Source organism: Tauraco erythrolophus, chromosome 24, assembly GCF_009769465.1.
Source record: "Tauraco erythrolophus isolate bTauEry1 chromosome 24, bTauEry1.pri, whole genome shotgun sequence".
NCBI classification, from domain to species: Eukaryota; Metazoa; Chordata; class Aves; order Musophagiformes; family Musophagidae; genus Tauraco; species Tauraco erythrolophus.
The window spans coordinates 4,688,052-4,708,582 of NC_141488.1; the positions used below are offsets into that span (position 1 = coordinate 4,688,052).

Genomic DNA, 20,531 nt, shown 5'->3' on the forward strand with positions numbered 1-20,531 from the left:
GGTGCGTGGAACACCCATGGTTTATTTTGTTCAGAGAACTCCTGTCTGGGCATGGGGAGGGCAGGAGAGGGGAAGAAATGGAGCCTGAAAAAATCCACCTTACGCTCTGAACGCGCACACACACGCACAAAAAGTGAAGTGAAGGGGAGGGAAGTCCTGCACAACCACGAGTGCTGCTGGCAGGAGTCTGCAGGGTCGGCTTCGGGAAGGGCATCCAAAGGTTCACAGGAGGAAAAAGCCCAAAGCCTAAAACCCAAACGTTACGCAGTCTTCTGGCGTTGGAGAGGATCGATTCTAAAAAATGATGTAGCTACAACAAATACCTGGCCCTACACAGGAAAAGGTGAATCAGAGCTGCTTTTTAGTGCCACTTGACATCAGTTATACATTCTAGTTCTCATATACACAGAGGGATGTCTTTAAAAACTGATGATTTACACTTCAAAAAAAATTTTACAGTGACGTTCTCTCGGCAAAGATCAGTCCACACAAGGAGGAGCCAGTCTTTCGGCAGCAGGAAGGCACTTGGCCTTTGGAGAACAAGTCCTCAAGGGAGCTCCTGCGCAGGCACCGACCGCCCCGTCTCCTGCCCCTTGGCTTCAGGAGGTGCGCAGAGTCCGGCGTGCCCGTGTCGCGCGGCCGCAGACCGCCCCGGCTTCACAGGGTGGTGGAAGGAAGTTTTTTCACCCGTCTCTGTGCCAGAATGGAGGATTCGATGGGTTTCAGCTGGGGGCTTGGCTTGGAGCTGTTCAGTGCGGAGTACGTGGCGGCCATCGCCCCCTTGGAGAGAAGGGACGAGAAGTCATTTGGGTGTAGAAGAGGTATTTCAGACTCACGGCTTTACAGGATGAGGGACCAGAGTAGCCAGACCCACCAACAAAGCCAGAAGCTTTTTATTTTTATTTTTTTAATTTAAATCTCCCTCCCCTACCAACACGCAGGCTTTCCTGCTGGAAAAGCTCATCTTCTGTTGCCTGCCCTGGCCCACACCTCTCCAACCCACCGTCTCTTTGCCCACACTACCGTCGCCCCACCTGGACCGCTGCTCTCCGAAGAGGCCAGGGTACACCAGGGACCAGCTGAAGGCTTAGCCCACACTTTGTACCTTTACAAGCTGAACGTCCTGGTGATTCAGCTGGCTCTGGGGTAAGCTGTCCTTCTGCGTTATCCACGGATGCTGCAGGACCTGCTTAGCTGTTAGACGCTGATGAGGATCTACGTGAAGCATCTTTGATACCAGATCCTAAGGGCATCGGTTGGAAAGTTGGACTTCAGAAGATTTCGTACTTTAGATGCAAAAATACCACCTGTCCACCCTCAAATTAGGATTTAAATTCAGAGGCCAACTTTAAAGTCCCCAGACATCAATCTCCTTTATCCAAAATACGTTTTCAGTAGGGCTGGGAGGTATGACGCAGCAGCAAACCCCACACAGGTCACGCACGAGGTTGGTGTTGCACACAAATATTCACGGCCAGAGCTGAAACACCGCGGGGAGAGGGACGCTGCTGAGCTGCCGTGCGGGAGAGACGCACAGGGTAGAAGCTCCACAGCTGGTTTGCCCCTTTCCCTTCTGCTCCCCCTCCCCAGCCTGCTTTAAACTGGTCGTGCTTGACCTCAACCTTTAAGGGAACGCAGACGAATATCAAACCGTACCTTGGCCATGTCAGAAATAGTGTCCCAATTGCCTCCGCTGACGGAGAACTTCCCCCCACCTATCCGGGTCAGGATCTCCTCCGGAGTGTCACTGGGACCATTCGCAAACGGTGTACAGCTGAGGGCAGAGGTGAGAATATTTCATTGACTGGCCTGTGACCCAGCCAGGGAGCAGTGACCGAGGAGAGGTCCAACTGCCACCATGGAGCGTGTCCGAGAGCAAGGCGGTCATGGCCCCAGCTGCTGCCTTCCAGCCAGCCCGGCGCTTACCCTGCGAGCATCGTGTACAGGAGAACTCCCAGGCTCCAGATGTCGCAGCCCTCGTCGTAGCCTTGGCGTTTCAGGACCTGAACACGGTAAGCAAAGGGAAAAAAAAGTGTGTTTGGATCTTGTTGAGCTCCCATCAGCTCGTGAAAGCAGCTTGACCTCTGCATGCAGTCTGTAGGCAAAGCTCCCAGAGCCCGACTGAACAGCAAAGTTTTGGACTAAAGATCAGGATTCGTAACAGATTTTGGTTTCATGGAACGGAGGAACCCCGCCAGGCACATCGAAACAACAAGCGAGAAAGAAGCCACGTGCCAGTGCGGTGACACTGCAGCGCGCTCCGTTGCGTGCCTGCTCTTTTTCGTTCTTCCGCACCAAGACAGCCGAGTGGAAAATCATCCCACCTCTTTTAACTGGTCAGTTAATCAGGAAGAGAAGCAGCCTAGAAAATCCCTGGGATTTCGAAGTCTCAGTACTCTAAGCAGCCCCTCTCACAAGGACACTACAAGATGGAGGACTGCACTGTAACTGCACTTGAGATCCCCTATTTGTTCGTTACTACAGGTGGTATTTCCGTAATTACCTCTTCCAGGACGGAACAGAAATCAGGAACGGGGCAGACCCACCTGCACCGCCTGCGAGCACCGGCGAGGGAGGGACACGAGAGCTACCGAAGGGTCTCGGGTCAGGAGCGGCGCTTACCTCGGGTGCCACAAAGTTGGCCGTGTAACACGGAGTCATCAGGAGGCCGTTCTCAGCCCTCAGCTGCTTGGCAAAGCCGAAGTCACAAATGCGAATGCTCTCGGGGTTTCCCGACTCATCCACGTAGAGGATGTTGCTGGGTTTTAAGTCCCTGTGAACCACCTGTGGAGCAAAGACGGCGCCGTTCTCGTACCCCAGGCAGACACAGGTCTGAAGCTGCAGCAGGACACTCAAGCCCTGCTCTGGCCCCACGTCTGGCTGGCCAAGACAGCAACACCAGCAAGAAAGAACAGTCCTGACACGCACAGTTACTCCTTGGAGGAGAGGGAGTGTAGTGCGATGCCAGACAGCTTCCCAGGAAAACTGTACTCACCCCTTGGGAATGCAGATACTCCACCGTTTTACAGATCGTGTGCAGGACCGAGCTGGCTTCCCTCTCCGAGAAAAACTTCTGCCTGAGGATTTTATCCAGCAGCTCCCCTCCCCTCATCAGCTCAGTCACCAGATACACGTACTTCCCATCATCGTACACCTACCAAAGCACACAGGGAGGGGATTAACCGAAAAGTGCTCCCAGAGTTTCCCTTCTGTACCTCTAGCACCAAGCAGCAGACAGAAATGGGCAACACAGAGGTGGGTCTGGGGACGCGTCCCCCACCGGCCCGATCCATGGGGCAGTGCCATCGGGTTGCTCGTGCCGGAGCTGCGTTCTGCCCTGCCATAGACCAGTCTGCGCTTCCGAAACCAAAACACAGGGAAATCCTTCAAGTTACACTCACATCTTTCAAGGTGATGATGTTGGGGTGCTGCCCGTATCGCAGGAGGATTTCTATCTCCTCGGAAGGGTCGCGCTTGCTCTTGTCAATAACCTGGAAGAGCACGGAGGAGCGTCAGCCACAACAGGGTGGGAAAGGGGCCAGGACAACGTGAACCAGCTGAGCGTTCGGAGCCCTGCGGAGATCCTGTACCGTGTCCAGCCCCTGTCCCCTGCCCTCTTTAGCAGTAAGCTCTAGAAAACTCCTAATTGCTTCATCAGTTTGGTGTCTCCAAACCCCACAGTTTTATGCCTAGCTTATTTGTTAAGAGCTGACGGAGCCACAGGATGCTCTGCAAAGAAAGGGGAGATGCTGTCCTTGCCCTGACAGAGGGGAACACTGCTGCCCCGCCATTCCTAGATAATAAAACTCATGCAGTTACATGCACAGCAGCACAGAAATTATCCCTTTAGGCCCTACGCAAGCAGGGAAAGCAACTTCACTCCTGGAGGTTATTTTGGTCGTTACGGGGATGGACAGAAATCGAAAAGGGCAGTTCAGTTCAGCTAGGGAACCTCAGACCTTGACTGCGTATTCCATGTTGGTGGCTTTATGCACGCAGCGTTTACACACTGAGTAGGAGCCGACACCGATCGCCTCCTTCACCACGTAGCCATCGTTGAACTGGATGTTCTTGCCGTGCAGCTGCTGCAAGAGGAGAGTGGAGAGTTGGTGAGCTGGGAGGGTTCAGGGAAGGGTTTGTGCAACGTGATGAGTGAAATGCAACACAGAGTGAGTGACAGATGCTGTCTGCTATGTCCCACAGCTTCTCCTCCCGGCTGGAGAGGCAGATATAGGTCAGTCTATACGCTATCTGCATCTACCACGGTGCATTTCGGTGGCACCTATCGACCCGTGGGCATTCGCGTGGGTCCAGCTGGGGAGAGGAGAGCAAAGCAACTCGCATGTCCCGACCACCTTCGCACGTGACAGTTGATAGAAGTGAAAGAACAACAGGATGGAAGAATTCAGGACAGAACGATGCTGCCTCAGGCTTCCCGTCAGCTCTGCTCCAGACGGTACGGATGTCTCACAGACCCACTGTGGAGTCCTTCCTCTGTGTGATGGTTTGATGGGGGGGGAGGTTCTGGTGGCAGAAGCTGCCCACCAGATTGGACTCCCATCCCCCTCGAGATTTGAGCCAATTGGCGCCTCTGCGAATTGCCCAATTTACGCTGGGACAAAGGAACCAGGAAGGTGCTTTGCCCAGGAGCGAGGAGAGGGGAGGGGGGCGCTGCCCCGGCTCCCATCTGGGCGGCGGACTGCGCTGGGCCAGCGCCACCCGCTGAGGATGGCAGTGGTGGAGCCGTTTGGGGAACTCGAGGAGAGCCCCTCTCTGAGCCTGAGGGCCGTTGTGAAGCATGGGCACAGGCAGAGATGCATTTAGAGTCTATATGACGACCCACGCCGGAGCGAGTGGCCACAACTCCCTAAGAATCCGAGACTGTGGTAAAGCCCATGCCAGAGCAATCCGATGGGGTAAGGATGGCATCCTGCGGGTAGGACTCACGCTGGAGAAGTTTGTGTATTTTCCCCGTGAGTAGGGGATCCACTGGAGCAAGGGACAATGGTGTAAGGACTCCTCCTCCTTTAAGAGAAGCGGCAGTAACAACATGGAATGAACGTACCTGCACTCCCCCATTCCCTATCCTGCTGCACTGCTGGGGGAAGGAGGTAGAGCCGGGAAGAAAAGGAAAGGGGGGTGGAAAGGTGTTGTTTTAAGATCTGGCCTTGTTTTCTTTTTATCCTTTTAAGTAACTGGTTTTGTTTGTCTTTATTCTTTTAAGCAACTGTTAATAAATTGTTTTGCTTTAAGAAAGCCGAGTCTGTTTTGCCCGGGACCATGGTTGGTGGGTGCTCCCTCTGTTCTTGTCTCGACCCTCAGTCCTTTTATTATATTTTTCTCCTCTCCACTTTACTGGAGTGAGAGAGCGGCTGCATGGAGTTTAGTTGCCGGATCAGCCTAAAACCATGACACTCTGTCCCCCCTTTTTTACCTGTACCACGGAATGCAGAGGCGACTGGGCAGGTTTCACCTTCCCGTCCTCCATCAATCCCGTCGCCACGAAACTGAAGCCTCGGAAGAGCTGATGGGCCCCCGCGCTCGGGGGGACGCCTGGGGAATCTGCAACAAGGGTTGGGAGACAACGCGAAGGACGTTGAGACTGCGGAAGGAGAGGCCCCCCCTCGCTGCTCTTTAGTTTATTTGAGACAAGAGCCGCATCACGCAGTGCTGATCGTACCCCGTATCACCCCACACATCTATAACCTGGGGTCACCTCCTTGGTGCTGCGGCCACCCGGAGTTGGGGGCACTCGCGGGGGACAAACCTCACCCTCCTGGCACTGGCACACCCGTATTAAGCCGTACAGTATCATTTCACAGGGGAAAACTTTGGCTTTCCGTGAATTCACACGAACCTTTCGGTGTCCGCGATGTAAATTCCGTGTCGAAGTAAAAGGTGTCGTCCGGTTGGCCTACGGCGGGCTTGAAGGGCGGCTTGATTTCCCTGCGGTACAGCTTCTGCAAAACAAAAGGCAGCTCGAAAGTGCTCCGATGGGTCAGCGCTCTCGTGCGCGCTCAGAAGGGTGCAAAGGGCTCGCTGGGAACGAGGGGGCAAGAAGAGATAGAGTGAAACTGGAAGCAGCTCTGTGGCTTCGCGTTTAACTACAGCTCAGCAGCCTGAGGGAAGCCTTCTTGGCCAGTGGGATGCTTTTGAGTCAGTCTGTGGAGAAACGCTACAAGTTTTACCATATATTAAATCAAGGAAAAAAAAATAGGTAACTGGGCCCCACTCTGAAGTCAGTATCCAGAAAGTATTTACCTGGCCAGGCTCTTCCACCTCCCCCAACTCCCATTAGGGCTTTGCTGACATGTATCTCCCCAGGGACACCCAGAGGAGATGTCCTAGAAGGACGTTTGTATTGCAGCACTCTCACAAACAGCCTTTTTAAATTGCTTCTTGAAGCAAAGATTGAAATAAGTGTTACTGGCATTGCTGGAGGTTCAGTCCAGCAGCTTGCCGGGTGCCTTGAAAGCACGAGAAAACTGATCTTCAAAATCCTTTAACCAAGAAGGGGAAACCAGGGAGGAAACCAAATTATGGGGCAAAGCAGGCAGTTGGCCAGAAGCAACTGGGAAATGCTGGTTCCGTTATCACCTGCTTCTCCGTACAAAAAAAAAGTATTTCCTTCCCAGAAATGTTTCCCCGATTCCTTCCCACTTTGGGCAAGACAATCCGTGTTGTGCCAAACCCCAGCTGAAGCTGCACCTTACTGCTGAGAGATGAGTAAACTCAAACCGACGCGAGCTCGTAGGCAACTCGGGTATGAAAGTTATTCGCATGACGAACGGAATTTCAGTTTCAGGAAGGATTATTGGCAGAGGTGGAAGCAGGGGCTGGCAGCTCTCCCGTAGCCGGTCAGTCTGCCAGCATCACGGCCGTGCTATTGCCGTGGTCAGCAGAGCTGCGTTGCTGGCACCGAGCCGTGAAGAAGTTTCCTCTGATATTTCTGATACTCACGTTCCAGTCGATGGTGGAGTAGAAAGGATGGCGCTTGATCTCCTCCGCCCCATCTGGCCCAGAACCTGAAAGACGCACCCAGGGAGTGCGTTGCACTAAATCAGGACCACTGACAACGTGAAGGCTACTCCCGCGTGCGCGACACAGCCGGGTATCGCGGGGAACGGGGCTGTAACGGAACGAGCCCGCTGACCGAGCACGAGTACCAACGTGCTGCCGACCCACGAGGACGTGAGAGGCCCCGATACGGCATCAGGTGTGTTGAGAAACCAGAGCAACATCTCACCTAATCTGTTGGCTGGATTCCTTTTGAAGAGGGCTCGCAGGAGGCTCTGTGCTTCCGCGCTCAGGAACTGCGGCATGCCCAGCTTCGCTCTGCGGAGGAAGTTAAGCAATCGGTTGCAGGTTTCAAGAAGTCAACCCACAAACCAACTGCAGCACCTCCACCCCCAAAAATACAATCATCTGTTTGGCATTTACCCTGCGCCCTCCAAACTAACTGTTGGTACAAAGCTGCTTGCCAAACAATGCCACGGAGTTGCGAGAACCCCCAAATTGCGACACGGTCCGAGACACAGCCGAAGCTCGCCTCCGGTACACGCACAAAGGACAAACTCCTCTTACTTGAGGATGAGGGTCATCGTCTCCTTCCGATCCTTCCCCTGGAAGGGCAGCGAGCCGGTGAGCATTTCAAACTGGGAGGGAAGGAGAAGAAGGTCAAACATCTGAGCAAGTCAGAGGGTTGCACAGATCCCACTGCACCTTCTGGGAGCTCGCGAAAGGTTTGCGAGCGGTCAAAAGCCTGGCTCTGAAAAAAGGCAGCAGGCATCATATGTTCTCAGAAGGACCTTGGTTGGCAGCGGGAACGTGCTGGAGGCAGCGCCTGCTCCTGCGGGAGCCCTTGGATTCAGCAACCGCCAGACGGTGGCACCAGATCTGCGCAGACCCCGATGTCCCAGCGCTGGGGCGGACACGGACCCCCCAGTGCTGCGCATCCCACACCGTGCACCCCAACGCTGTGTGCCCCGGCGCTCACGGGGCCGACAGCCTCAGGAGCTCTGCCTCCCCCCCAAGGAACAGGCGTAGCTGCCTGGACAGCCCGTTATGGAGCCTTTTTGGGGAACTTGGAGAACATCCCCGGGTCAGCACATCTGCCGGACATGCAGAGTCACGTCCGGGGGTTGCAGCCGCGGAGGCAGGTCCCAGCCACGCTCGGCGGGTACGTACCATCAACACGCCGTACGACCACCAGTCCGCACTGTGGGAGTGGCCCTGGCGATTCACAACTTCGGGTGCCATATACTCCACCGTCCCGCAGAAGGAATAGGCTTTCTTCTCGTGGTCTATAGCCTCCTTACTCAAGCCAAAATCTACGTTAAGAGGCAAAGTGTCAGCGTGCAGCCACGTGCTCTGAGCCATCACACAGAGCAGAGAGGCCTAAGAGAAGCTCATATTTTGAGAACCAGCCTTGCTGGAGCACAAGGGGTTTGTGGAGTCCCTTACCTGTGAGTTTGATGTGCCCTTCTTCATCCAAGAGGATGCTACAGCATGAATGAAAAAAACCAATTTGTTATTCTCTGCAGTAAAGGCTGGTGAGAACAAGCACACGCAGCAGGGGCTGGTCTGAGAAGCCCCCAGAACCCAGAGGAGAAAGTTATCTGTCCCTTCCCCTGGACCTTTAAGCTCCCTCACCAAGACATGGGTGGGATGAAGAGCAGCTCCCTTCTCTCTATGCCCTCAGGAATGACCCGCACAGGTTGCACCACCTTTGATCCCCCAAGTAAGAACAACTGACTCATGCAGCTGGAATGCGTCTCTGCAGAGGCCCAGCCTGGTGCCTCTTCCCTCCGAAAGCTCTCAGTTGCTTCAAGCTGGAGCCAGAGACGGCCAACAATTACTGCTCAGACACGTGGTGCACGTGTGCTGCCTCCACAGCACCTCTGGCCCCAAGCTCTGAGGAGCACGAGCCGTGTCGACCGGCACTGCCACCTTCCATCAGGCTGCTCCGGGACCTCGGGGCATCCTTCAGCTTCGCCTTTGTGGAAGATGGTTGTGCCGTTCCCTGCCCGGGCTGCGCCGCACGTACTTCTCCGGTTTGAGATCCCTGTAGATGATTCCCAGGCTGTGCAAATGGTCAAGCCCCAGCGCCAGCTCTGCTAGGTAGAACTTCACGTCCTCCTCGGTGAACATGACCTGCAGGAAGGGAGAGGCAGGGGATGGGCACTGGGGTGACAATGCCAGCAGCGGGACCACCTCCGCTGCACCCACGCAAGAGCTTTCACATCCACGTTGCTCCCTCCTGCCCTTTCACACCCACATCTCCCAGGCTTCTCCCACCATCCTAATGCATCAATTGAGCAGCAGCACCAAAAAAAACGAAGCAGGTTGCTAAGCAGCAGATAGGTTTTTAAAAAACTCTTCATTTACTTTAACCAGGTTACGTTCCCAGCTGTCTTCACCTGGCACAACTTCTTGTTACCCGTCCCACTGCCTGCCCTCGCCTCGTCCCAGCGAGGCGACACGACCAGGCGACGCTGCAGCAGAACATGCTTCTCGCCTCTTTCTGTACTTGACGTGATGCTCGGCAGAAGCTGCGGCAGAGGGGAGACCTGCCTCCTCCGCTGCTGCTCTTCTGCCAGAGGACAGGGTTCCCCAGACATAGAATCATTAAGGTTGGAAAGGATCTCTAAGATCAAGTCCAACTGTCAACCCAGTACCACCATGCCCACTAAACCATGTCCTCACGTGCTACATCTACACGTTTTTTGAACACTGCCAGGGATGGTGACTCTGCCGCTTCCCTGGGCAGCCTGTTCCAATGTTTGACCACTCTTCTGGTAAAGAATTTTTTCCTAATATCTAATCTAAACCTCCCCTGGCGCAACTTGAGGCCATTTCCTCTCATCCTATCGTTACCTGGGAGAAGAGACCAACACTGACCTCGCTACGACCTCCTTGCAGGTAGTTGTAGGGAGTGAGAAGGTCTCCCTTCAGCCTCCTTTTCTCCAGGTTGAACAACCCCAGTTCCCTCACCTTCTCCTCACAGGACTTGTGCTCCAGACCCTTCACCAGCTTCATTGCCCTTCTCTGGACACACTCCCGCACCTCCATGTCCTTCTTGTAGTGAGGGGCCCAAAACTGAACACAGTATTGGACGTGCAGCCCCACCAGTACCAACTACCAGGGGCATGACCACTGCCCTAGTCCTGCTGGCCACACTACTTCTGATACAAGCCAGGATGCTATTTGGCCTTCTTGGCCACCTGGGCACACTGCTGGCTCACGTTCAGCGGACCGTTGACCAACGCCCCCAGGTCTTTTTCTGGGGCAGCTTTCCAGCCGCTCTCCCCCAGCCTGGAGCGTTGCGTGGGGTTGTTGTGACCAAAGTGCAGGTCCCGGCACTCGGCCTCTCCTCTCCTGTTGCCAGCTCTGGGCTAGCAGCAGGTTGGAGGTTGTTTCCACCCCTCTCAAAGACTTTGCGAGGGTCAATCGGCTTCTCCGGGCGATTAAGCCCAGATGAACTGAGAGCTTCAGTAAACCCCCCCGAGATGCCAGAGCATACCCACCTCTTTGGAAAGCCGAGTAAAAAGGTCACCTCCTCTGAGGAAATCCAAGATGAGATACAGCTTCCCCTCCGTCTGGAACGCTGAAACACAAGCCGGAGCAGGAATCAGACCCCTCCACTGCAGGAAGGCTCCAAGGGGTGGCATTAATCACCTAAATCCCAATGGCTCCAGTTGTGCAGATGCCCTGCGTGGTTACTGGGTTAAACACAGGTAGGGCTAATTATTTCGGGTCAATGGGATGGCCTGTCCGGGATGTTGGAACGGGAGCTCACCAGCAGCACTCTGGCACGGCAGAAAATCCTCGTTTTATGGGGGGCTGGTTCCCTCTCAGCCAGCGACGCTGCACTGAAAGGGCTGTTTTCCCGAGAGAAGGACCGGTCACGACAGGGAAAAAAGCCATCGGCGCCTTCCTCAGAGTCACAGCATCAGTCCTGCCAAACTCTGGCTTGCCTAGTTAACTCTGCTTTCCCAGTTTCTCCTGAATTAATGCTTTAATCCCAAGGATTTGAGGTTTAAACCTCTTTTCCCAGCCCATGCTCTGTTCCCCATTCAATACCTAGGGCGGGCGTGGGACCAAAGACTTTCCCGGAAAGCGTTTGTGTTCAGGGGATCGTGAAGGCTCCGGAGCAGCGCAGCCGTTGAGGGATACGGACTGACCCAGGCCTCTTCTCCATCTCAGGTATCTCCAGAAGCCTCTTAGGAACCCTGGGAGCATCCTCCAAGCAGCCTGTTGCTGGATGCCTCACGCTCATTATATATAGTTCTATAGTTTCTATTATATCAAAAAAACCCTATAGTTTCTATTATATCTTATTCTTAAAAGCAGTCAGTGTCTGTTTGAGCCTCCAGCTCCTCTCCCAGTGTCCCACCTGGCTCCACACTCACCGTAGTGGAGTTTCACCACAAAGGGATGGTTTACATCAGCCAGGATGTCCCTTTCTATCTTCGTCCTTACTCGATCACGCACTGTGGGAAGAGAGAGGAAGAGCTCAGGCACACGGTACCTCGGTGTTGGCCTCGGCCCCAGCCTTGAACCCTTTAGCACCAGGCAGCTCCAGCCAGATCTTTTCCCACCTCCAGCACTGCAACAGAGGTCTTTTACAGATGGAGAGAGAAGGAGGCTGTTTGGCTGAGATAAAAATACTTCTCAACTTGAGAGTTGGAACTAGATCGTCTTTAAGGTCCCTTCCAAACCAAACCATTCTGTGGTTCTGTGATTCATCCTGGGGCCAGCAGTGACTGCCGTGGCATCTCCCCAATGCTCTTTAAGACACGGAGGACAAGAGCATCGCAAGAAGAGTCTCCTACCTTTCAGTGTCGCCTTCTTGAGCACTTTCATAGCATAGAGGTGGTTGCTGTCTGGCGGTGTTATTTTTCTCACCAAGAAAACCTGAGGCAGAAGAACACCACGTTGGCCAAGCACTAAACATCAGCAGTAGGAGCTGGACGCCTCCCAAAGTGGTGAACCTCACAGAAACCCTAAGAAGCAGCTGGACACAGGACGGGGAAGACATAACCTCAAGCTCTCCCTGTGAAAACCATGGAGCTCTCAGGAAAGTGCTGTGTGTTGGCTCCTCTCAGCCCTGATCTCCAGCCATTACAGCATTCCTCCTTTCATACTGCACTTTCCTTCCTCTTCCACACCTCTGGCTCACTCCTGCAGCTCCTGGGGGGCTCATGGGAGCTGTCCCTTGAAGCATCGATGCTTCAATGTACCACAAACCCTCTCGGTGACTTGCTGGTCTGACAGCCAGATCAACGCCTTATTGCTCAGGTCCTGCATCCTCTCTGGATTTTTCCCTCCTTCCCTTCCCTGATGTCCCATTCGACCTGGTTTTAGGTGGCTTCAAAAGACACCAGCTCGCTTTTGCGTAAAGCCGCTGCTGCCCTTGCCCAGGCAGCAGCCCACCGTGCCCCACGAGCCCCCGCTGTTGGCGCTGGTGACTGATGGACACGATTTAACGTGCGAGCAGACGGTCTGTATGAGACCTGGGTTATTTACACGTTGAAATGGGTGTTACAGGCTACTTCCTTCCCCCTTCACAGAAGGGAAACTGGACCGTAAACACGGGCCAAAACCAGACACACGCAGCAGCGTTTCTGAGAAGAGAGGAACATGCCCAAGTCCTCCAGGTCCTCAATTCCACAGCTTGGCAGCCAGCTAGAGAGCTGCAGGAGGTCCCTCTGCCCTCTGGGACACCTGCATTCCCAAGCAGGATACTGCTCCTTTCTCCTGCTCATCTGAAAATGGAATTACAGGGGAGCTTTGGCTGTAGAGCTTCCCTTACAAGGAGGCATCTCTACAGTTGCCTTTCAAGTCAGAAGCAACTGTTTGCTAAGTGGGCTCCTCAGTCAGATTCTCCCAATCTGGTGGGAATCAGGAAAGTGGTTTTGTTGAGGGTGACAGTCCCTTTTGTCATCAAACCCATTTATCTGGCACGACACACAGTCAGCAGTGAACTCACCTTGCCGAAAGAGCCCTGTCCCAGCACCTTCAGCAGCTCGAACTGCGACGGATCGGCTTTCTCGGAGCCTTCCTTCACATGGTGCGTGATGTTGATTTCTTTCACAACACCTTCGCCCTGAAAAAGAAGGGACATGGTTGGCTGGGAATATCCTCCTGGAGAGGGGAAAGCAAGCCTTCTCGGATTAAGGAGCAAGGATTGTAGCTACGGACTCACAGGGACCACATCTGAGAGAACCATGAAGGTTGGTGCTTGTCACAGGTAATCACCTGGCTTCAACATCTGGAATAAATAAGCCATCAGTGGGCTCGTACCAGGCAGCTGTGTTAAATGTCCTCCCCAAACGCTCTGCTCCTCGCACCGCAGCCATGGCATTTCTTCGAACGGCGTTTCAGAAGGGTGCTCGAAAAGCACCTTCCTTTTTCAGGCACTGGTGGCAAAACTGGGAGTGTTTATGCCACTAGAAATCCCACAACACAAAAATACGGCACTGTTGTCAAAACACGGCCAGGGCTGGCACAAACCAGACATGTTGGAGCCCATCTGCTCGGCAATCTGAGCGACTCTGCAACATAAGTCTTAGTGCATCTTCAGCACATACAGATGATGCTTTAACAGACTCGAGCCTTCAAGAAGATTGAGGGGAAGCCAAGGTCTCTGGCACATGTTTTGTTTAAAACACATTATTTTATTAAAAAAAAAAAAAAACGTATATTGAAGAAAAAGAGCTTTAATCAGCAGCATCTAGAATAAACTCACCAAGGAAGCACACGAGAACAGCCACAGACCCCAAGGTGATGCTGGAAGACCTCCCCTCCCCAGCAAACCTTGTCCATACCTTGGTGCATAAAGCCAGAGTTCAGCTCAACACAAACACCTTGTGCTGCTTTCTCTTGGCATCCCAAACATAAAGAGACTTTTTGTACTGCTAGCCCTTCCAGCTGTGCCTTTCCCTCTTCTTCTCCTGACCACTCGTAGCCAATACATCTGTACTTGGGTCTCCTCTGACCTTGACCTGTTCCAGCCCCTCTCCTGGCTGACCACAGGGAGGGTTTGACTCAACTCCCCAGTTCTACAGACACGAATCATACTCAGAAATCCCTTGTAGCTGTACATCTTGTAAGGGCAAGTCCAGGCTTCTTAGCGCTTCGGTCCCACGTCATCCAGTGTTAGACATGGTCTGGTTGCTATTTGGACCTGAAGGCCAGCAATTATGTCCCAAAGGTCATTAAACTCGGTTGCTGTCTGACCCTTGGGCAGGTGTGGCCACCAGAGGCTGCCAGAAAGCTGGAACTACTATTGAGTTTTTCAGAAAAAAAAAAAGTTACGTGTTGTTTTCTAAAACTATTCGGCTACTTGGCGTGGAACCCACCTAATCAAAGCAGCTTTCAAAAACAACAGGAACCAAGTTTCAGCCTCTGCTTCTCCTCTGCACCCCAGCCCACTCCCCGCCCTCCCAGCACCTCCTCGGGGAGGGTGGCCTTGCCAAGTACCCGCGGATGTGGTTGCCTACCTGCACCAAGCACCCTTCCCTTCCCACTCTCACGCTTGGCTTTTTTCTAGCTTAGGAAGCTGCTTTGCTTCCCCCTTGGTCGCTTTGCTCTCTCGAGATCCTGCATTATTCAGACACAGAGATGGAGCAGAGAAGCCCACGCTCTCCGTGGGGCAGCACGGGCAGCCCCGGTGCCCGAGTGGGCAGGGGGACGGGCGCTGCCCCCGCGTCGCCCTGGCTTTTGCTGCTCTCAGCCATCACAGACAAGAAAGATCTTACAATCCCTGTAACGACAAGTTTTCACATTCCGTGTGCTCTCCCAGCTTAAATCAGCCGCCTCGAGCTTCTGCTTGCGTTTGGAGGCTCAGTCCGTGGCAGACAGCTGCTGGCTACGGACAGCTTCCTGTTTCCACCCAAAAACTGGAGCGGGAGGCAGCCAAGAGGTCTCCTCCGGCCAGTCCTTCCGCATTGCTCTCCAGGGAGAGACCCCACAGCAGGGAGAGATGCTGAGATGGACCAGAAGAAGCCGTAGGCTCTTCCCCTCCCCACCATCTTCTGGAAAACACTAGAAACCCAGTCTGCAGAGCATCAGCGCTCGCACAGCCGTGCGTGTTCCACCTCGTGGCATCCCACACCTATGCAGGGAGGAATGAACTCCTGGATCCACCTCCAAGGTGTCCAGACCCACCGTCCTACTACAGCTCTTCAGGAGCTGCGGAGCGACGTATTTCCACAGCTGTGGGAATTCTTCACCTTGGTCAACAGCAAGACCCAGAGTGTTTAACTGCCAGGTGGTTTCAGCAGCCCGAGCCGTGTCCCAGGGCGGGCAGGGATTTGCATACGCAGCCTGCCGGCCGGACCGCATCGGCAAACAGCCGCTTGTGCCAACGAGACCCAAAGTGGCATCGGCAGAGACGCTGTCGACAGCTTTCTGAGAAAAGCTTTGAGATGCCGTTTGGCATCTTGCTGACACAAGGGAGGTCTCCTCCCACGGACTCATCCAGTAACTTGCAATCCAACAGTTAGGACTCTGGAGACCAGCTCCTACAGCCCGTTTGGAAGTGCACCAGAATGAGTCCCCAGCACAGAAGCCCCGCAGCACAAACGGCCCAGATAAGTTTCTTCCAATGGCACCTTTAAACAAACTATCCCAGAAAACAGAGAAAGAAAAGCAAACCGGACCACTCCGAGCATCCATCCGAAGCATCGGCCCCACCTGGACGGGCAGCCGACGCCGCGGAGCGAAGCGGAGCGAGGTAGTGGTGGTACTGACCGGGCTGGGGAGCGGGCTGGGCGCCGGCAGCGGCAGGCTGCAGGGCTTGGCTCGGTGCTTCCTCTGCAGCCAGAGCGCCAGGAACGCGCAGATACGAGGCAGTTTAGGGTCCCTCTCCATTCTCCCATCCCGATCAACATCGCACAGCCCCAGGAACCGCCACCCCCGCGAGCTCCCGGGGAAGCACGGCCGGTTCCCGGGAACCAGGGGGGGTCCCCTGGAGCTGCCTGGATGCCCCGTGCTCGAGGCTGCCGGATGGAGGAGATACAGGTGGTTGAAGCTCAGCTGGCAGATGCGCAGTGGAGACAAGCGACTCGGTCGCACGGAGGCAGGTTCATGCTCCCACGCCTCGGCAACAGCGCTTGTGGTTGGGGCTTTTTTGTTTTTCTGGTTTTGCTTTTTTTGAAAAAAAAAAAAAAAAAAATCTCACAGCTCCTTGTTCACATTTGGGTTCCCTGGGTCAGACAAAGACGCTGACAGAAAACAGACACGGTCTAGTTAAAGTGATTTCCATCTAGTGCTGCATCAATCTCATGTCAGGCTGTGATATTGGGGGGTATTTCCATAACGGGGATATTCTGAGAAGCCACTTACTCTTTAAAAAGGAAGAGAAAAACTCCTGAAAGCCCTCCCAGAAGTCTGAGCCCACTGCGGAAATCTGCACATCTCCCTGCTCTCACCGATCCCACAGGCAAATCCTCCGGCATCACCAGGATTTGCATCTAGTCCTTTGGTCACTTTATGCTGCACGAGTCCTTGCCGTGGATGCTGGAGTTATCTAAGAGCCACCCTGGAAAGTTCCACGCGAGGTATTTTAACGGCGTTTCTGATGCAGACGGCTTCTGAGCCCACTGCTGCGCGGCTTTTATCGGCAGGACGGAGGGCAGGTATTTAGAGCGCTCGTTTTGCCTCCTTCCCCCTCCAAGCCTGGTCCCTTTTGACCCTTCTGTTGGGTCAGGACAGACAGATGTTTCCTGCAGCAAGACCCCAGAGAGTGCAGGTAAGAAAGAAACCCCTCGAGATGAGTAACGAGACGCCCACGCACCTTTGCAATTAGAAACAACCCCATGTCAGCGTTGGTGTCTGAATTTCTCCAGAGTGCAGAGCATGAAGACGACCTCGGTTTGGACTCAAGTGGAGAGACTACTTATGACTGTTGGGCCTCCTCCGCCCCCGTAACATGCTCTTTGAGAACCGATAACGAAAGAAACCAGTGACTTAATTCCAGCAAGGCAGCCGGTCCCAGCTCCGCAGAAGGAACCTCAATAGCTGATGAGATCCAAAACGGAGCTGGGGGGTAGAATGGCACCGTGCAGCTGCCGAGCACAAGTCTGGAGGAGCCTCGGTTCATACCGACACCTCCTTCGTTCTGCCACGGTCCCGGCGAAGCAGAAACCGTGTCCATAACGTGCCGTCCACAGATGAGCATCGCCGCTTCCAAGGAAGCTCGACGCTGCTCAGTGAAGCCGTGCAGGAGATGCAGCACAGCTCTCCGTGCGTGGGCCCGGCAAGATCTGATAAACCTCGTCCCGATTGAGACAATTTTGCTCGCTGTGTTATCGGGCACCCGGCACAGGGAGAGGAACCTCAGAAAAGCCATGGAAAACCCCCCTCCACCGAACGTCCGTGCGACTAAGGCTGGAGCATCCGCCCCAGCACACTGATGAGATCAGAAAGCCACAGGAGACATAAATGACAGCATGGAAAGGGGTTGGCGTGGGGAGGAAGGAGGAGGAGGAGGATGAAGTCAAGTCCAGGATGTCACGTGAGCAAGTGAGTAATAGCTGTTTTCTGTACGAGCAGCCCCAGCTCGGCGGGACGCACTGGCGGGGGAGTCGGTGCTCAGCGAGGTCCTGGCGAGCTCCGCGCATGCCCTCGCGTAGGTGGGATGAGCCATCATGGGATGAAGTGCGACCTGAACGCGTGAACCCCCCCGAGGTGCAGGTCTGCAGCAGGCTCTTACCTTGTCTGCTGCATCCACCAGGTCTTTCTCTATCCAAGTGATGTCTGATTTTGCCTGCGGGACAATAAACAAGCGTCAGCACGGAGGGGCTCTCCTACTCCACTAAAGTTTTTTCCCCCAACGAACGTGTTTAGCAAAAGCAGGTGAGCTGTTTGCAGTCGGTGTCTCACCAGACATCGCTCCTCGGGATGCGATTCGGAGCTGCGTCGGTGGCTCCAGGAGAAGAGCTGGAACCAGCTACTGTTAAAGGTTTTGATAAACTCTGAGGGGCGGTGGAGAAGGATGCGATGCCGGCGCTTAGTGTTTCCCAAGAAATCAGAGCATTGGCAAATTCTTGGCAAATCATGTTTCCCAAGAATCAGAGCACCGCCGCCAAGGAGAGAGAATTAATTTCTGGCAGGTTGATTACCGGCTAGATCCGATTTTACACCTGGACGAACTCCAAAAGCATCTGTTCTGGTAGGGATGTCCTGGATCTGCAGGGAGGTTTGGCACCTCCATGGCAAAGAGGGGGCTTCTCTCCAGGGGCACACTCAGCCTTTCTAAAGCAACCAGGAGGAACTATCCAAGTTCCAAAACTCAGCACATCCCTCAAGGGCAAGGCAGGGCCAGCCCAGCTGCTCAGCCAGGTCCCTGAGCAGCATTAGAATCACCGAATGGGTTGAGTTGGAAGGGACCTTCAAGACCATCTAGTTCCAACCCCCCTGCCATGGGCAGGGACACCTTCCACTCCAAAGGTTGCTCAAAGCCTCAGTTTACTTTGCCTCTGGGGCCAGATGCAAGGCTGTGAACCCTTACGGGGAGGGATGCAGAAGCATTTAAAGGGAGCTGCTCAGCTAGGACACAGCTCTTTCTGCCCCTAAAAACTCAAACTTGAGTGAAGCAGTAAGTTTTCGGAAGGTCAGAGCATTGATCCTCAAGCCCCCTGTATTTTAATGAACGTACAGAGGTTTGCTATCACATCCAGGTGCTTTCACCTGTTTTTCAGATAACGAGCTAAGTTTGAACAGAAAAATCACACCACCCCCCTCCAAAAAAAAAAAATCAAGTTAGGTTTGAAAAGTTTCATCTGAGAGGTTCAAGGCTTTGGCTGTAGATGAGATAAAAAACCCTAATGTGACTGCAGACAAGGGACCTAAGAGAGACTCGAGCTGTGACTTCTCTTGTTTCTTTTCAAGCCGTTTGTCAGCACGCCGGAGCCCACGGCGCTGGCGGGGCCCTTCAGCACCAGTAACATCAACCAGGTGGGCGCTGCGGGAGGCAGAAGGACCTGAAAGTAGGACAGGAGCTATGGGGAGAAGAGAGGAGGAAACACAAACCTTGAGCGAAGGGAGGAGCTGAGCGAAAACGGTGAGATCAGAGTTAAGAATTAACTGATCTTCAGCTCCGGAAGGACTGAATCAGATGGCAGGGGCCCCTCACAGTCACCTCTTCCCCTTCCTCCCCTCCATCGCTCCGCCTTTGCTGCCAGAGCAGCCGAAATCGCTTTGGCTCTGGGAGAAGGTGGTCGTCGTGGGGAGTGGGTGCCCGGGGCAGCTGGCTGCCACGTCTACCAAAGCCACAACTAAACCCCTTCCCGAGCACTCAAAAACGATCACAAAACCCTCCGCGTTCCCCATTTCCACCCCAGGGATCACACCGATCCCAAGGAAACCAGCTCCTCCATGGCTCTGCCAGCGAGCGGGCACCAAACCGCCTCGGACAGGGACGGATTGATTCCTGTCCCACAAGCGCGGATCTCCCTGCAGGGCCACCCCACCAGCACAAGCCATTGCTCCCGTGAGCTCCCAGCCATCTCCTGCCACCCATGGTCTGGGGGGGCCCATTTTACACAGATTCCTGCACCGCTGAGAAATTGTATTTGCTGCTCCTGGGATATAAAAGGAGACCAGGCCAGCAGCCAGGTCTGAGCCCAGGAGGTCGCTGAAGTCGGAGGAGGAGACAACTTCTTCTGAACTTCCCAATGCCGCCTCCGAACTGCTCCGAATGGATGGCTTAGTCATCCCAGATCAGGGGCTGGGGACATACGGTGGTTTGTTGTTTTTTGTTGTTTTTTTTTTTTTCCAACACCAAGTTGAAAATAGAAGTCCTCTTTCCTACTTTCCCCTTCTTGGAGGACGGATTTTACAAGCCAGAAGCCAAGAGACAGGTTTGTTTTAGCTCGCGTTCTGTCACTTTGCTGCTTGAGACCGTCACATCTAAATGCAAGCACAGAAAAAAAACAACCTACAAGAGCTAGAAACAGATTACGCTTTTGGCATTTCACTTCCTATTCATCAACAACTAACCAGAAGCTGTTTTAATTTCTGTTGCTTCAACACATGCTCTGGTCCCGAAACGCTCCCAAATTCTGGCAGCACCTAGGAAAGACGCTTCTTAGCAAGCAGCTTTACCATCAGAAATGCCTTTTTGGAAAGAGAAGCCGTTAATTAGAAGCGGGTGAGGGCTGGCTCGTTAAGGTCGGGCGATGCACCGACTTCTGGCGTCCTGCAGAAGAGACAAGAGCACGGCACTGTACGCACAGCGGATGTTTTACCAGCCAGACACTTGCCTCCGGGATCCTGGGCTTGCTGCGAAAGAGGAGCCTCAGCATCTCCACAGCTTTAGGCTGCTATTCTCCCATACTTTGCAAGCTGCTTTCTGAACCCAGAGCACCCCGCAGCACCCAGAGCGGCACGAGAACCCCGAGTGTAGTAGTTAACGTCACCGGGATGTATTTTGGGAGTTTTCGCTGAAAGGAAACTGTGGTTTCGTATGGGGAAATCGCGCCGCGCGGCGCCGGCTGCACAACACCAGCGGCCGAACGAAAGCG

At 54.0% G+C, this 20,531-nt stretch overlaps 1 protein-coding gene across 2 annotated transcripts in view; it reads right to left on the minus strand.

Annotated features, from left to right (window-relative positions):
• Positions 1–523: 523 nt before the first annotated feature.
• RPS6KA1 (ribosomal protein S6 kinase A1) overlaps positions 524–20,531 on the minus strand; it is a 39,369-nt gene continuing 19,361 nt past the window's right edge. The window contains exons 3-23 of one of the 2 annotated variants that reach the window (XM_086625970.1): positions 17,720–17,773; positions 12,992–13,108; positions 11,835–11,916; positions 11,412–11,492; positions 10,527–10,606; positions 9,047–9,153; positions 8,464–8,501; positions 8,188–8,330; positions 7,585–7,655; positions 7,247–7,335; positions 6,961–7,025; positions 5,858–5,960; positions 5,435–5,562; positions 3,960–4,085; positions 3,402–3,491; positions 2,996–3,154; positions 2,623–2,784; positions 1,927–2,003; positions 1,657–1,774; positions 1,106–1,243; positions 524–780 (exon numbers count right to left, since the gene is read on the minus strand). In XM_086625970.1, coding sequence (XP_086482096.1) covers positions 658–780; positions 1,106–1,243; positions 1,657–1,774; positions 1,927–2,003; positions 2,623–2,784; positions 2,996–3,154; positions 3,402–3,491; positions 3,960–4,085; positions 5,435–5,562; positions 5,858–5,960; positions 6,961–7,025; positions 7,247–7,335; positions 7,585–7,655; positions 8,188–8,330; positions 8,464–8,501; positions 9,047–9,153; positions 10,527–10,606; positions 11,412–11,492; positions 11,835–11,916; positions 12,992–13,108; positions 17,720–17,773 — 2,151 coding nt within the window. In that variant the 3' untranslated portion in view covers positions 524–657. Of the gene's footprint in view, positions 781–1,105; positions 1,244–1,656; positions 1,775–1,926; positions 2,004–2,622; positions 2,785–2,995; positions 3,155–3,401; positions 3,492–3,959; positions 4,086–5,434; positions 5,563–5,857; positions 5,961–6,960; positions 7,026–7,246; positions 7,336–7,584; positions 7,656–8,187; positions 8,331–8,463; positions 8,502–9,046; positions 9,154–10,526; positions 10,607–11,411; positions 11,493–11,834; positions 11,917–12,991; positions 13,109–17,719; positions 17,775–20,531 lie in introns of both variants that reach the window. The other variant, XM_086625969.1, reaches the window with a different exon arrangement.